Source organism: Tachysurus vachellii, chromosome 1, assembly GCF_030014155.1.
Source record: "Tachysurus vachellii isolate PV-2020 chromosome 1, HZAU_Pvac_v1, whole genome shotgun sequence".
In the NCBI taxonomy this organism is placed as follows: Eukaryota; Metazoa; Chordata; class Actinopteri; order Siluriformes; family Bagridae; genus Tachysurus; species Tachysurus vachellii.
Window position 1 is genome coordinate 8005721 of NC_083460.1, and position 18252 is coordinate 8023972.

General features: G+C 37.2%; 1 protein-coding gene across 1 annotated transcript in view; it reads right to left on the bottom strand.

The window, feature by feature from the left end:
* The window catches only part of LOC132846261 (semaphorin-4E-like), a 21178-nt gene extending 8835 nt beyond the window's left edge, over positions 1-12343 (bottom strand). Inside the window, exons 1-14 of the mRNA XM_060870902.1 lie at positions 12244-12343; positions 11449-11594; positions 10833-10892; positions 9987-10085; positions 9735-9834; positions 9383-9493; positions 9077-9228; positions 8391-8563; positions 6921-7074; positions 6458-6677; positions 6249-6364; positions 5631-5800; positions 5093-5145; positions 4636-4931 (exon numbers count right to left, since the gene is read on the bottom strand). Of these exons, the coding sequence (XP_060726885.1) occupies positions 4636-4931; positions 5093-5145; positions 5631-5800; positions 6249-6364; positions 6458-6677; positions 6921-7074; positions 8391-8563; positions 9077-9228; positions 9383-9493; positions 9735-9834; positions 9987-10085; positions 10833-10892; positions 11449-11594; positions 12244-12343 (1950 nt within the window). The remainder of the gene's footprint in view (positions 1-4635; positions 4932-5092; positions 5146-5630; positions 5801-6248; positions 6365-6457; positions 6678-6920; positions 7075-8390; positions 8564-9076; positions 9229-9382; positions 9494-9734; positions 9835-9986; positions 10086-10832; positions 10893-11448; positions 11595-12243) is intronic.
* Positions 12344-18252: the final 5909 nt, after the last annotated feature.

Sequence of the window (18252 nt, forward strand, 5' to 3'; positions counted from 1 at the left end):
ACCCTCTTTTTGGCGGGAATTTCGCTGCCCCCGCCTTGCACTCCGAATCAGCGGTGCTGACCCTTGGTGCTGCGCACTTTCCTCCACTCATCACCAGCGCTATCCATGGTGCTGCACCGCCACTGGCTTTCCTCTCCCGGCATGAGAGTGGAGATGAGAGCCCAGGGCCGAGCTCCAGAGCCTCTTGCAAAAGAAGGAGGGAGTTGAGGGAGGAAGAGAAGCAGATGAGGGTGAGGATGGAGATAAAGCAGATCAGTGGGAGTCCGTGCTGATGGAGCAGGATCTGATCCAGTAGAGCCAGGCCGAGTACGACTCAGGTTTTTACAGTCCTGTGCTCCTACAGCCCTCTGAGCTCCCGCTTGGCACACGCTCGCAGACAGCTGCAGGTCACAGGTGTGTTTATGCAACCCTCTGCTTTGGAACTGAAAGATAGTATGGAAATTAAAGTGGCCAGCTTTTTTCAAATTCAATATCAGCTTTCCTCCTTGGTGGAAAAAAATACATAAGTCTCTATGTGCAGACGGACTGAGAAACAGATTCCAAGGGACCGTCTGCAAAGTGCAAACCCGAAAACTTCACTGTAATACATTGCACTGTCACCAAATTCAGCTCAAACATCACTGATAGTTATACTACAACACTTACTTGGGAGAAATGTCATTTTGTATCATTTTTATGATTTTCATAATAAAAAAAACCAATAACTTCACTGTAATGCACTGACTGTCACTAAATTCAGCTCACACATAACTGATGTCCTGATAGTTATATTACAACTCTTATTTTGGGGAAATGTCTTTTTGTATAATGTTTATGATTTTTTTAATATGAAAATAATTCCATAACTTCACTATTATAGAAATTATATTCAATAACTTCACTGTAATACACTGTACTGTCACCAAATTCAGCTCACACATCACTGATGTCCTCATAGTTATACTACAACACTTATTTTGAGAAACCTTGCTTTTGGATTATTTTTATTGTTTGCATTATAAACAATATACAACAATATACATTTCACTGTGATGTAAACTTCAATTTGTAAATCAGCTTTTGTCAAACATATGTAATCCTGCTGCTTATATAAGAGCTATTATAGGTTAAACTCTATGGTCTCTGTACTTGCTTTAGCTCAATGCACAATGCACAATACCAAGGGATATGTCCGCTCGGTATTTGTGCTTCTGTCGTCCCAAGGCATTTTATGTGGAACCATTTTGTGCAGGTTCCACACTGAATCTATAAGGGAGGAAATATGTAAATTATATCTATAAAATATTTGCTTTAGGAATCCTGTAATGCATAAACATATTGAAATATTTAATTAATTTAAATTTATCCATACACTCCCTGACAAAAGTCTTGTCGCCTATCCAAGTTGTAGGAACAACAGATAATAACTTTGAAATCAGAAGTGGCACATATGAAAGGCAAAGGACTCTAGATTAAGCTTATTTTACCAAAATAAATTCTTATCAAGCTTTGATTTTTAATTAATTAATTAAGACAGAAAGGTGGAGGCTGAAGTATGAGAAGGAGCACCATCACGCTGAGAATTTGCCCTCTCCTGTGGTATGTAATGGGCAGCAAGAATGTCTTGATACCTCACTCTATTGATGTTGCCATCCACTCTGCAGATCTCTCGCACGCCCCCCTACTGAATGTAACCCCAAACCATGATTTTTCCTCCACCGACTTGACTGTTTTCTGTGTGGATCTTGGGTCCATGCGGGCTCCAATAGGTCTTCTGCAGTATTTGCGATGATTGGGATGCAGTTCAATAGATGATTCATCAAAAAAATCAACCTTATGCCACTTTTCCACAGTCCATGTTACAATAGATATAAAAAATGTTTGGAACATACTGTAACTGAACAAACAATGCATAATTGAATGACAAATAGTTTTTATATAAGTGTATGAGTGCATTATGGTAGAGCATTACGGTAAAATCGCAAAGGTTGTGGGTTCGATTCCCAGGGAACACAGAAACTGATAAAATGTATGTAACTCAAATGCACTTTCAGTTTCTTTGGATAAAGGTGTCTGCTAAAGGCATTAATGTTAATGTCATGTAAATGCAAACATTGACTTCTGTGTGTTGTTTTTGCTTTTCTTGTTTTGGCAGCGTGGCAGGGAACATGGGGTTTAAGAGGTGGGCGGGGGTAGTAGTATACCACTTTTTTTTTGAGGACTACACCACTGGTTTGCACGATGCGCAAAAGATGGAATGGGGTGACGAGGCCAAGTTCAGCGTCAAGATGCCCCTGACTGGGAAAATGTACATGTGGGCTGACAAGTACCGGCAAGGCTCGCTTATTTGACTGTGTGCACACAGGCTTTGGGAGGAACAAGCACAACCAGATGCACTGCGATTATGGAAAACTCGCCCTGCAAAATTGTCCAGGGTTACTAGTTAAACATATTCAGAAGCACTTCCTGTTCCATTTTTGTGTTTATTTCACTCATATAATTAAGATTTAAAGATGTTTGTTTAATTTTCAGTTCAATTCTAAATGTTCTGTTGATTGTGTTTTGTTCAATTGTTTGTGTATGTTTCTAGTGTTTCTAGTGTTATTTACATCCTGCAAAATGGTTTATATTCCTGAAAGTTGTCTTGATAAATAGTTGGTGCTCATAAAGGAGCTGTTGTATTTTTTTTTTTGTGGTGATTGTCTAGCAATAAGTTAGTATTTTTATCTATTTACAGATAAAGGAGGAATTTATGTCCAAATTAGACGGCTATAAACCAGGAAAACATTGTTTTCTACATTTGAACAGTGAAGAATTTTTTTAGCTAAAACTGCAGTCCCCAGTGATTCAGATAATGCAAGTTCTCAGGTTCTGCCTCCTGAGTGTTCAAAAAGCAGATAGATTTATCACAAAAGTTAATCGCTGCTAGTGTTGGGTGATAGACTCCATAGTGAGCTCTTACTTTCATCAGCCTATGAAATCACTGATACATGATTGTATCGGGGCGTAATTTCCCATATTTATTCATTTGCTTCTTTTTTGTACTCGTTTATCTATGACCAGCCACAAAAACAGAAGCAGCTATACTTTAAGAGCACCTGGCAACACTTCTGAATACAACCTTCTAAAACATGATGCCACTAATCAGAAGGTATCATTGATGCCCAGTGCTTTTCTCTGCATTACACCGGGTGTCCTGTAAATGACTTGCAAAGGCTTTATGCCAAGCTGTGAAGATTACTTTTACAGTATGTTGCAACTAAATGATTTTTGGACAAACCACAGGGTGTGCATTTCATGGACCACCTAGGAGTGTGGTCTTAGCAAAAAATCTGTTCTACTGAAGAAACACCTACATCTTGGAGGATGTAAAGTGAATAAATAAACAGCAGATGTCCACGTTTGGGTGAACTATACCTTTAAGCTATAACATTTCTGCCACATAAGTAATTTAAAGAGTCAGCAAATGAAATATTCAGATTTAAAGATATTTACTCAGCTCACTGTCATTCCAACACTTCTATGGCAGTGGATACCAATTCAGATCATGCATTTAACTTAACTTCTCATCCCTCTTGTAAAGATGACAATCAAGAAGACTTGATGGTAGTATGGTATTTAAAAACTGTTTTCTCTATTAATAAAATTTTATTTGTTTTATTAAGTGTTGTTAATTATTTTAAGGTAAATAAAACAAGTCACTGTTACGATATGACAGATCAGTACTGTGACAGTAAATGTGCAATCAAGAGTATTTATTAAGAGCTTCAATGTAAGAAATTACAAAAACTTACAGAAACCTGCTTAAGATCAATGCTTAAAAATAAGAATAAGAATTTAACAGCTCAAGAAAAAGTAAAGTCCAATGACATTTTTTGATTATAAATGATTATAAATCTTTTGCTTAATCAAGCCATCTAAACTTGCATGTCTATGCAGAGACTGGACAGAATCAACAAAGTGATATTAACAGACTGCTGTTACAAATAAATCCTGTCTTCTAAGTAAATTAAGCAAGTCCATGTCCAAGTGCTCTTTTTTTAAAAATAGTTTAAACTTAAAAAAAAAAAAAAAACAAGTTTCATTAACAAACTGCTTATTTTAAAATACTCTCTAACACAGCATTTGAAAATATTAAAACCATTACATGAAACCAGTAAAATGTAAATGATAACAGAAACAATCATTCTGAATGTTTCAGGGTCTACATTTTCTCATAATGTGACAATGTTTAAACAAAGTTGGGTAAACAAGACAGATTAATGTCTATGAACATCCAGAGAACAAAAACATTTCAAGTGTGCAGCTTGGTTTTACTTAATTATATCAATTAATTACATCAGATCAGTATGTTATGTGTACTTATTTGCTTTGTTAATTTTACTCAACCTCAGAAATTTATAGATTTTACTTAATATCACAAGTGTACATTTTATTAGAAAAATATGAGTGCAAAAACTTGCAAAAGACAAATTTTGTAAATTTTACTTATTCCATGTAAAACACACTCTGTGGACTTCCCTCAGCTTTTTCCAAGCATCTCAGGATGGCAAAATGTCCTTTGTAGACGTCCCACACCACAAGAGCAAATATCATCAGTGTTAGTATGATGACCAGGATCTCGAGGGCCAAGTGAGTGTTCTGATCTTCCTCTGCCTGAGGCTGGACCAAACTATGCTCAGTGAAGTTTCCCAGCCTCAGCTCGTATGTAGCATTTTGGATGACATAGTCGTTACCATTGGAGGACTCTACAGAGGTGCAGGTGTAGAATCCGGCGTCGCTGTCAGAGGCATTGAGGATCAACAGGTTGTTGTGATGAATGTTGTACTTGTTGGAGTTTTGAAGTGTGTGATTGTTTACGCTCCACTGCACTCGGGCCAGGTTTGATCCTGGCTGGCACAGCAACCTGACCTCGTTGCCAAGATTGAAGGTTTCAATGATCGTAGTACTTTCTGTAACACAAAAACAACAGTCTTTGAGAGTCTTATTTACTTTTAGTGACAAGTCACAATGGACTTAAACCATTTCTGCACATATATTTACCCATACAAGACACTTTTATCTGAATTTACTATCTGAGCCAGTGGGCATAAAAAGCCACCTGTTCACATACCGACTGCAGGACAACGTGCAGCATTTCCATCTCTCAGACTCTGAACCACCTCACTGCAGGAGAAAAAATAGATGAACATGACTGAAAATGTAATGTATCTAACATTCCCACATGTGCACAGTCTATAGTACAGTCTCTAGAGCAGTCAATTCAATATTTTAAACCACAGTGATGTTTGAGTCTTGATTCTGATTGGTGCTGTGGATTAAGTGAAATTTTCTATAACAAAGACTTACAATAGATCTAGCTGGAAGGCACATCAGGTTTACATGTGTGTTCATTTTAATACGCTACTGTTAGCTCCAGATAATTTAGGTCAATAAAGAGTAAAAAAAATACTGTAAAATACTGTGATGAATAAACTTTTAATGTGTTGTTATTTAATAAAAAAATCAAAGTTAATAATTAAAAGTAATGAATAATTACTTAAAGGTAAACTTCAAGTCACGTCACACCCATTGTCTTTTTGCAGCACACCACATCATGATTTTTCCTTACAACACTATATTACAGCAGCTGAGAAGTATATGCTGAGTACCTGTGTGTATCTGGATGAATGTTTTTTATAGCAATGCAGCGTTCAGTGCTGAGGTCCCAGCCGCAGTACGGGTCTCTGGCCAGCACACAGTCCATACAGGAAGCGTAATGGTCACATGTACTAAGTGGCATCTGCACCGTTGCTTCCTCTGAGCCTGCATACAGCTGACCCTGAAACAATATGTACAGCAGTTATTAAAAAGATGGTCAAACTATAACAGAATCAAACTAAAACTGAATCACAAGTAGGAATAATAAAATGAATCAGATGAGTACTGGGATAGCCATGATGGGAAAGTCATTAACTATTATTTTATTTTAGATCTACTCGTGTGAATGATGAGGGCAAAAAAAAATAATATCTTAGATTTGCATGTTCCCTAAAATGTATTAAAAGAAGTAGAAAAAAAAAATATTTCTATAATATTTTGTAAATTTATCAAAAGAATAAAAACAATTCACTCAATGAAAATACATTTTATCATTCTCCCTAAGTAAATAGATAACTATTTCGTCCCCTTAATAAATCAATTAATTAGTGTAATATTACACAAAAAAATATATAATATTTTGTTGTAGCTTCAGGGAGGAAAAAATGTAAATGTGCTCTGAGGCTTACCAGGGTGACGGAGAGCCGCAATATCTTTACTGGCTCGGACTGCTTAAAGAGCTGCACCTCCTCTATTATCACCATCTTTCCATCATAGTTGACTGCTTTCAGCACTGAACCGCTTGCTGTTACAAAGATTGTACAATTGATTGAACACTAACACATACATACATAAGTCTGTATAAGTTATGTAAACTGTACACTAAATATTTATCTACCTGTGCCAATAAACATGACCTGATGGCTGCTCCCATCCAGGGCAGTAGTGCTGGCCACCACTATACGAGTAAACACAGCTCCTTTCTTCACCAGTAGGGGCTGCTCAGAAGGCTTCACTGCCTGATCCATCAGTGGGTTGTCTCGGATGAACTGAAGGGTTTCATCAGGAAGGTCCAAAGACGTTGAAATCCCTTTCTCCCTTGTTTTACTGTTAATACACTACACACATGCACACATAGAGAGAGCAACACAAAGCAAATAATTAACTACTGCATAGGTGGTGGTTTTGGAGACAAAAGATACAAATTAAAACGTTACCATGCACATCACTATGTACGTTATTACTCAGTAAATGATAATATTTCTGTCTATTATACTGACTTAATTAAGTCATTTTTCCATCACTGTAGCTAACAAATAAAAATGATTGTTGTAGAATATGTTGGTAAATGTTGAACTCACAGCTCCGGGACTAGGGTCAGGCACAGGTCCGTAGTATGTCACCCATGCTTCAAAATCATCATCTCTGTATAGCGATTTGAATTTGCCTTTAGAGAACACATCCCTGATGTCCTGTATCCTGTACGCACACACTGCTGAGTACTCCGGCATTTCCCTGTTAGTAAAATCACAGCTATGAAACAAGTGTCATAAGTCGGTGGTTAATAAAATTATATCTAATTAATGTTTGGATCTGCAACAGTTATGACTATTTTCTACAATTTTTTTTGTTTTTAACTGGATGTCACAGCTTTACACATATGCAAATAGGAAGAAAAAACAGGAAGAAACATATTTTTAAGCATTTCCTTGATTTACATTGATTTACAGGTTTTGACTCCCTTAGATAATATTTGAGTACACCTTATTGCAGCATGTAACCTCCAAAAATGTATTCATTTCATATCAGAGTAAAAACATTTAAAAAAAATAATAATTAGTTTCGTAGGCAATTGTATGCATAATTGAATTTGTCTGAGGTTTTTATATGAGTGTGTAGTACTAAATAATAAGGTGTATGCATACAGGTGTATGCAATATAAAGACCACAAGGTGGTGCAGCATTGCCATCTCATACTGCCAGGGTCCCCAGGTTGATCCTGTGAATTTGTGTGGAGATTTTCTCCATAAGTTCTCTCCATGTTCCTGTTTCCATCCATAAACATGCAGCACTTGGATGGGCTGTACTTAATTGCCCGAAGGTGTGAATAAGTGTGTAAATATGCGTTTGTATGGTGCTCTTTGGTGTATGGGTACATTATGTATCCTTTATTACATTAAACAAATCATATGTAATGTCTGAATCAGAAACAAATAAATAAATAGTGTGATTTAAAATACATTATAATGGGAACACATTGCATATACATCCTTCGTTTATAAACCTTACCCTACACAGGGTTGTGGAGAACCGGGAGCCTATCCCTTGGGGTAAAATTTAGAGATACTATCCAACAGCCTACAATGTTTTTGGACTGCAGGAGGAAACCAGAGTACCTGGACGATATCCCGAAAGCAAAGCAACATGGAAGCTCCCTTTACACAAGGCAGCAGTGGGAATCAAATCCCAAACATTTGAGGTGTGAGGCAAGCATGCTAACCACTAAAGCACTGTGCCAATCAAACTAATACCATAATGTTTAATTCTGAAGTTAATGGCAAACGATGATTGAACATAAATAACAGTGAGATGTTAACCTAAAGCCTGTTAGGTTTCCCATTTGACCTAACCATTTTGACCTTTGCATGCCCTTGAGCTCAGGCTGATCTAACACAAATGGTAATGTTTAAGTCCTCTGGCTTAAGGTTTGACTGTATTGTTGGTCTGGTATTCAACCACAATCCTGATTACATTCAAAATCACAACTTGTCTTCTTCACTGCAGTTATTTAAACATATTCTGCTGGCATTTTTGAACTGAACATTACTCACCCCTCAAGAGTGAAGACACCGTAGAACATACAGGTTTTCCAGGTGTCTGGGCAGAAGAGGAACACATCCTGTATGAGAAGTGGTAGAAAGGTTTGAGGGACAGGACAGTCCAGGTGAGTCTTTTGAAATGACGTCCACTTCTTCTGCAATGTCCGCTGTCCTCCCACATCCCCCTAGCAAGGAGAGAACAGAGGGTATGAGAACAATGCTGCAGAAAATGACAGCAAGTGACAATAGTTATATTTATTTACTAATTAACAATATATAATCCAAAAAAATATTTTTTGGTAAAAGTATTGTTCTATAAGCAGATAACATCTCTCATTTTAAGCATTTATTACGTAAGCAAAAAAACAAACAAAAAAAACTTGCAAATAGGAAAAAAGTTTTCTATTCATGTATAAAAGCAACAAAAGCAGGGTGATTAATCTTATAATATTTGATTTATAATCATTTCACATCTTAATGATTAGCTAATCTTTTGCATTTCTTTAGTAACATCTGGCTTGTTAAGTACTGATTCAGAATTAGGAAGCATGTGCTTATATTTCCACACCCAGATATTTTGTCATCACCTGAGGTTCTTTGTTTGAACAAAGAAGTGGTGAGGACCACACAACCGTTATTTAGGCCCTGAAGAATGGTGTACTGTAATATCAACAACATCCTTTTATAAGGAAGAGTACCTTACAAACGCGGGCCACCCTTGACACCTCCAACGGTCTGTAGGTATCGTACTCCACAGCTATTTCATTAAAGAAAAGGTAAATCTTGTCATCATCCCCCTCTGGGTTGTCATCTCCCTCAGCCACATGCTTCATGCCAATGAAATTGGGCTCTGAAATAACAAAACTAATCAGTGACTCTAAACTACTCAATCACAATCTCAAAGATATAAAGTTATGAGATGTGAAGTTGAGTTTTAAATTATATATGAAACCAGAAGACTCATCTCAGTCCCTTATTTAGTGTAATAAAATTTACGTTCTTACCATTAAGCCATGAAGTCAGGAATTCAGTTCGTATGGTGTCATCTAAGCTTCGCATCACAACTGGTTCTGAGCCCAGGAAATTGAAAGATGTAGCAGAGTACAGCTGTCCATCTAAACGGCAATCAGAATTATATTATTAAAGCATAATGATGGGATCATTGAGTTACTTTCCTTTAAAGCGTTCAGAAAATCATGTCAGTTATCATAAGTAGCACCTGTGACTAAGGGACTGACCTTCAAAAAGAATATAATGCATGAACTAAAAACTTTTAATTAATCACTAACTAAACATTGTGCTCTTTGGCCTGTTACGTCATGGAGCAGTTTGCCTTAAGAGAGATGAAGCACCTACCGACAAATTCAGAGGCACATCTCTGGAAAGGATCAAATGGACACTTTCCTTTCCCATCTTGTTGTTTACCTTCGAGAGTCAGCTTGCCGTCTTTATAAGACTGGAAGACAGAACACAGCTACATGAAATGTCTACATGTTGTGGTATAATACAACAAAACATGCACACAGGCTGAAACTCATGTTAACAAATGTCTACAATATCATAGCAAGGACATTTTACAGTAAAATATGGGGAGGAATTTTTACTCACCATAATATCACAGGTTGGATTAAAAGCATTGGTACCACAAACAAACATGGTGTCGCTCGACATTTTATGAAGGATCCGGATGTAGTTATGACACTCAGTCTGGAAAGGAAAATTACAGGGAATACAGAGTCCAAGGAAATTTTTAGGAAGTCACTCAGGAAGAGACAGAAAAAAGATCCGTTAACAGAAAAACACAAGACAGACGAATAATAGGTAATAATTTCATAGGCTAGGTGAAGACTCAAAGAAGATTAGTTACAGATCAGGGCTTTGTATAATAGCATACCTGTTCCTAATCATATTATACATTTACTACACAAAACTGTTAAATCTAACCAGGGTTTGAAAGAGACATGGCTTAGGGGTGTAAAGTCTAGTTCTTAATATTCACAAAACTCAGACTATGTTTGGTTCTTTACTGTATTAGGAAATGTATTCTTTTTTACACTCATTTGAGCATTTACATATATACACATAAAAACGAAGATACACAATGGGATACATTTTCAGTAACCACGGAGGGTGCATGAAAACACACACACACACACACACACACACACACACACACACACACACACATCAATATCAATCGCAGGAGAACAGCAGTTTTGAAGACACTCAGAACAGCCCATCTAGTACTAATCTAGTTCCTTTTTTCCAAATTGTGTAGTTGCCACATTATTATTTAACATCAGTAATGTGCAGGTGTACAGATGTTCCTAATATACTTCATTTTTATTTTATTTCTTCCATTCCTTTATTCATTCATTCATCATTATGAACAACTTAATCCTAGTCAGAGTGGTGGTGATGGTGGTGTGATCTCTTGGGTTGTGGCAGGATCACCTGTGTGTTCCCTTCGAACGTACAATTACGCTGCATCTCTGATGTCACCGACCACTTAACCTAAAATAAAAGAGAATATATTTCTTCACTGATCTAGAATTAAGTACAGTACAAGAGAAAATTTACTACTAAAGCAAGGAATTTTAACAACAAATAAAAGATATTGTTATTGTTATTATTTTTTATGTTGCAATTATTTAGCATTCACAATCTAAATTATTATTATTATTATTATTATTATTATTATTATTATTATTATTATTATTATTATAATACAATAACAACAATTATTATTATTATCAACAATAATAATAATAATAATAATAATAATAATAATAATAATGAACTACTTAATTTGTATTAAAGTACTTCACAGTGTACAAGTTTAAATAAAAAAATGCAAAAATAAAATTGGTGACAAAAATAAAATCACAGTGACAAAAAAATATAAACATGTAAAATTAAAAAATGATAGAATATAAGAAAATAAACCTAAGTAATAAGTAAAATTGAAATGAGGCTTAAATAAATAAAGAAAGAAATGCAGCTATTATTATTATTATTATTATTATTATTATTATTATTATTATTATTCAAATGAAATCTTTTTCCTGACCATAGACTTCTTGTGTGTGATGTTGTTGAGGTCCAGGGCAAAGATGGCCTCTCGAGCTCCCAGGATGAGCACACCCTCGTCTTCCATCAGGAGCATGGTGGTGTAATTCCACACTCCCTCCTCTTGAAAGACATGTCCTCTGTTACCTAGCAACAGCAGAATAGGCTTTTAGTGTCCAGTGTGTTAGAGTAATTATAAGATATTTGGTGCTCATAATAAAGAAAAGTACAAAGAAGTGAAGTAGAAGAAAGACTTAACACAACTATAACTTTTGACCTCAGTAACTCAATAATGCTTTGTTTTATTTGTATTTGTAATACTGATATTATAAAGTCTGCAATGTTCCAATGCCCTAAAATGATTATTATTATTTATGTATGTATTTATTTACATACTGTGGGGATCTTTTATATTAACCGGTGAGCAATTTTAACAGAAGTAAGAATTTAAATCAGCACTTTTTAACCATCCAGCTGCAACAACACATCAACATGCTTTTAATATCAAATCAAATCAAAATTTTTATTTGTCACATACACATGCATACAGAGTACAACATGCAGTGAAATACTTTTTACGTCTGTCCGGTATTCAAGCTTAAAAAGGAATGAAGTTAAGGATAAAAATAAAACCAAAAGGAGGTAGATAAATAAAACAAATAAAATATATTGCAAGGCTTATCACAGTAACATTAAACAGCAATGTTGTGTAGCCAAGTCACAACTGATATCTATTCAAGAAAAAACTACAAAAAAAAAAACAGCAAAAAAAAAACAACAAAGACAGCTCACTTACTCAGAGTAACTGTTTTCCGTGGTGTGCTGTTCAATGGCCAAACCTGGCCCGAAATCAATACAGCCGGAGCCCAAAAAGACAGGACAAGGAAGAACAGCATGGCCTAAAGTTCTTCAAGTCTCTGCTACAGAGCAAAGGCAGTATTTGTCTCTCAAACAGTCACACTCTTCAAATATTTTTTTTTTTCAGCATGAATAAAAAATATTGAACATTTTACTTATAATAACAGATTATGTTTAGATTGATGTACTTTAGAGGAGCAGGGTGCAATAACACATACTACACATGAGCTGGAGTTTTAATTGTAATCTTTTACAGTTTTACAGTTGCGTTCCATATAATTACCTTGTAGAAACTGGACTCGGTTGATAAAATTGTTCATTTTAAGATAATAAATTAAATAAGAACAGCATAGATCACACTCTACATCATTCTAGAGAACAAAGTCACAGTTTCCTGTCTTAACATTACAGTAAAACAAAGAGCTTAGATTATGAAGACATATTCATGAAAGACAAAAAACACTTAATATCATATACCAGTTGTTCAAAAGATGAACCAAATATAATATAATAATATCAGAATCATTTTTTTTTAGCTGTATATGATGCAGCACTGAGAATAACTAAAGCAAAATACATCCTTCCTCTTAACAGCTGTGGTCTCAGTGTTGATCTAGATGTATAAAATACACTCAGACATACAGATGGTAAAAGCAAAAAGTAAAGAAAGGATTTTACTTTGCTGCAGCAAAAGGTGTATTCCATACAGTGCAACGTCTACACAGTGAAGAGCCAAATTCAAGTGTTTTAGCGCTCCTCTTGTACCACAGGTATATGTGTGTGTGAACATGTGCGTGTGCGCATGTGCGTGTGTGTGTGTGTGTGTGTGTGTGTGTCTGTGTGCATGTGTGTGTATGTGTGTATGTGTGTGTGTGCGTGTGTGTGTGTGTGTGTGTGTGTGTGTGTGTGTGTGTGTGCGTGTGTGTTTTCATGCACCCTCCATGGTTACTGAAGATGTATCCCATTTAAATTATCACATCAACAAGGTCACATTCCAATTTAATTTCTTATCAAACACATGAGCACATACAATGTTAACAGTTGGAACAAGGGCCTCTTGTTCTTTCTCCCTAGTCTGAAAAAATATAGGGAAGTTGTGGCCTAATGGTTAGAGTTTGGCTCCTAACCCTAAGGTTGTGGGTTCGAATCTCGGGCCAGCCTGAGGTGCCCTTGAGCAAGGCACCGAACCCCCCTCAACTGCTCCCCGGGCGCCGCAACATAAATAGCTGCCCACTGCTCCGGGTGTGTGTTCACGGTGTGTGTGTGTTCACTGCTGTGTGTGTGCACTTTGGATGGGTTAAATGCAGAGAATGAATTCTGAGTATGGGTCACCATACTTAGCCGTATGTCACTTCACTTCACTTCACTTCACTTCACTTCACTTCACACTTATATAAAAAGACTCATTTAATATTTCCACTACACAGCATCGAGTTTCCAGCAAAGTAGCAAATTTATCACATGCATTATGTCATTAAATGCCATTTCCATTAGTTTATTTTTTCGTTTGCAAATATACGAGTCACAACACATAACAACACAGGGCATGTGCACCTCATGCAGTGAAGTTTAAAAATATTTGAGAACGTTTTGAACATAACAGAATTTTTGCATTAATTACACTTATAACACAGTGCTGTTACAGGCCTGAATGTGCTTGGTGTTGTTTATTATCTATAACAGCAGCTACAGGGAAAACAACTGTTGATGATTTTATCAGTTGTACAAACGTGCAAGTTTAAATATGTTATCATGTCTGTAGTAGACGTTTGTAATGAGTCTGTCTGTGTTTCTGTCCTGTTTCTGTCTGCTGTCTTTCCCGGTTGTTAATTGTTTGCTCCGCCCACTCTTTGGTTTCCATGGACATTAATTGTACTCCTTCTCTCCTTCAGGTGTGTTGTCTTTGTCTCTGATTGTTTCTGCGCTGTGATTGGTTCCTGTCTGTTATTTATACTCTGTTTGTTCACTTCCCTGGTGTTGGTTGTTTTTGCATGTTGGATGTTGGTGTGCCTGTTCCTGTTTCCTGTTAGCCCTTTTTGCTGTCTTGTTCTGTCTGTTCAGCTGCATTTGTGTGTTGTACGATTAAAACTTTCATATCTGCATTTGGATCCTCACTCGCCTTTGTCCTGCATCGTGACAACGTTATAGTAGAAGTCACAGTGACCTTTATGGAAAATGCTCCACATTATTAAATACTACTACCAACTATAATAAACAGATTAAAAAAGTGTTCTTTTACAAAGTAGAAAAATGTAAATTGTGCTTTGTTTAAGATATGTATTTAATATTTAGGAATATTAAAATTTCCCAGTGTTAGCAATTTTCTTTTTAATGATCAGATGTAAAGCTGTTGCTTTGTTGTTATCTACAACAAGATGCATTTTTTCCCACTTAGTAACAGGAAGGTGAAGGGATGATAGTTATTAGGTAAGTGCTAAGTTTGACTTGTTTCAGTTATTCCAACAAACTGTTAACAGATAAAACATATGACATTTCATTCATAAACAAGGAAAATTTGCTAAAAAGTAGTTAATAGATGTGGAATTCGGGTAATACAGCATGTACTGTCATTTAAAAAATAATAATCTTGAAGTAACTAATTTTGTTTGACATCCGTTCAGATAAAAATCTATAGTGCGTCTAACGAGACTTTATGTATTCCATAAATACATAAAAGTCAGAATTGTTTTTATTAGTATAGGCCTGTGTTTATATTATGACTTGGACGGAGATCAGTCCACATTTAATATGTGATTAAAACAAAAACTTTTCTCTGCAAATGTTGAGTTCCATCCTATAGCCATTGAGCAATGCTGCTCGGAGACCAGCAAGTACTGAGCGGAACGTGCACAAGCGCACTTGGTAATAAAGCTCCTTCTGATCCTGAGTCAGTAGGACATACTGCATTGTTAGTTACTTACGCTGGGTCCAAATATAATGGGGCTGTCAACTGACTTATTCTTAAAAAAAAAATAAAATACATAGTTTGAGTACAAATGAACGGTGGCACGGTGGCTTAGTGGTTAATACGTTCGCCTCACACCTCCAGGGTCGGGGTTCAATTCCCGCCTCCACGTTGTGTGTGTGGAGTCCCGTGCCTCGGGGGTTTCCTCCGGGTACTCCGGTTTCCTGGTAGGTTGATTGGCATCTCTGGAAAATTGTCCGTAGTGTGTGATTGTGTGAGTGAATGAGAGTGTGTGTGTGCCCTGCGATGGGTTGGCACTCCGTCCAGGGTGTATCCTGCCTTGATGCCCGATGACGCCTGAGATAGGCACAGGCTCCCCGTGACCCGAGGTAGTTCGGATAAGCGGTAGAAGATGAATGAATGAATGAGTACAAATGTTTGTACCCAATCTTTCTCATTAGTTTATGTGTGAAAAAGGCAGTTTGGAAAGTAGAAAAAGAAAATGGAATGTGACCTTGTCGATGTGATAATTTAAATGGGATACATCTTCAGTAACCATGGAGGGTGGATGAAAACACACACACACACACACACACACACACACGCACACACACACACGCACAAACACACGCACACACACAAACACACACACACACACACATATAATATGTGTATATAATATATATATATTATATATATGTCTGCAGATTTTCAGATTCAGAGTAAAAGCAGAGTATTTAGTTGAGCTGCGGCTTCTTTGAAAAAGTCCAGGATTACAATAGTCATTATGGCTTTTGTGGAGAAAGAAAATTGATTAGTATGGAAGGGTCTCTGCTTTAACAGTGTGATTACGTAAAGACTAAAACACAACAGATTGTGCATACATGAGATTACTGTGGATGGTACCACTGAGAAACTTCATTAAAACTATTTTTTTTTCTGGTTGCACAAGTAGAATTCTTTAAAAAAGGGAAATTATATATAACTGCACTATTAGGTGTTACCAAGATGAGGATGGGTTCCATTTTTCATTCTGGTTCCTCTCACAGTTACTTCCTTATATCGTCTCAGGGAGTTTTTCCTTACCGCTGTCATGCCAAGCTTGCTAACTGTGGATAATTTTATACCTTTAAAATTTACACTTGTACATGCAGCTTTGCAAGTTCAGTTCTCACGTCTTTACCATAAATTGTTTAACAAATAAAAAAATTACCTAATATGAATAGAAATGATCTGTTTCATAATAATGGGCCACATTATCCTTCCCTGTCTTGGTTTAAGTTGTTAATATAGAAACAATAAGGTATTAGATCAGTACAGCTGGCACTAGTGTAATGAAGGAGCTGTTCTTAAAGAAAATAAATTAACAGCATTTGACCAATCAGAATCAAGCATTCTGTCATAAGCAAATAGAACTGTCATTCATTCATTCATTCATCTTTTACCGCTTATCCGAACTACCTCGGGTCACGGGGAGCCTGTGCCTATCTCAGGCGTCATCGGGCATCAAGGCAGGATACACCCTGGACGGAGTGCCAACCCATCGCAGGGCACACACACACTCCCATTCACACACTAGGGACAATTTTCCAGAGATGCCAATCAACCTACCATGCATGTCTTTGGACCGGGGGAGGAAACCGGAGTACCCGGAGGAAACCCACGAGGCACGGGGAGAACATGCAAACTCCACACACACAAGGTGGAGGCGGGAATCGAACCCCAACCCTGGAGGTGTAAGGCGAACGTGCTAACCACTAAGCCACCGTGCCCCCAAATAGAACTGTCAATTCTGTGAAATAATCCTGTTGCCATTTTAAAAGTGTCCATGATGTGTGTTTGCTCTGTAGGCTCTTGAGTTGAAGGGAATTGGGCACTTGGGTGAAAAGGAGCTGAAGGAAAGAAACAAGCTTATCCAGGAGGAGAATCACAGGGAGCTGCAGAAGGTAAATGCCAGAAAGGTCCTTGTGTTTGTAAGCATTAAAAAAAAAAGACTGAATATATTTACGATGTGGGGAAGGGAACATGTTTTAGGTGAAGTAGTTACGTCTGGCGCGAGAATGGTATAAGTATATATATATATATATACAGGGCTGTCAAGTGTCACGCATTGAGAGTGACAGTCATGCATTTGGGTCATTTGTCACGCTGTGTCCTCTGTGTTTGGACAATGTCCGTGTAATGGTTGTGAGGCTGATGCTTTCTATATTGCCAAATATCTCATGGTCTTGCACAATTCTAGTTTTAATTTCATGCAGTTTTATTGCATTATTTGCAACAACCATTTCTACAATGGCAAGCTCTTGATCATTATTGAGGAGTTTTCCTCTTCCCCCAGAGGGTGGAAGACGTTGCATTCTTTAGAGGGGAAAATTATCAACATATGCATTCCTGTATGTCCTTATTGACATATCAAGTGAGAATAGAAACAATCCATGTAAAATGCAATACTTACCTGTTGGTTTGTTGAAAGATGCGAATAATGGAGGCAACCGTTGACTGCCTAAAATTGGGTTGCACTCTTTCACCAGCCTCTCTTAGTGAGAGACCGTGGTTGTACATGGTCAATGATAGTGGCACGAATTTCATCACTGACTACTGTTCTTGCAGCCCTTGGAATGCCACCACCACGCATTCTTACACCTCTACCTTGCCCTCTCCTTGGGCCTGCTCCTCTTCCTGCACCTGCACCTCTCACTGCACCTGCACCTCCTACTGAACCTTTCACTGCACCTCTCACTGCACCTCTCCCTGGCCCTGCATCTCTCACTGGAGCTGGTCTTCTCCCTGGGCCCCTTGCTCTTCCTCTTCCATGTCCAGACATTACAGTGTTTGTCTTTTTCTGTTTCTGTTTCCAAAAACATCACTCCTCAAAGTCCTCATTTTATAGTAATATAAAAAAATAACCCCTGCCACTGAGTCTAAGCCAGACTGGAATCAGCTGTGGTTGGCCCAATTCACCCAACATAAATCAGCTGTGTGTCAATTATTCAATTGTTTGTTTATTATCAGCTGAGCTATATTGTTTTTGAACTGATATCA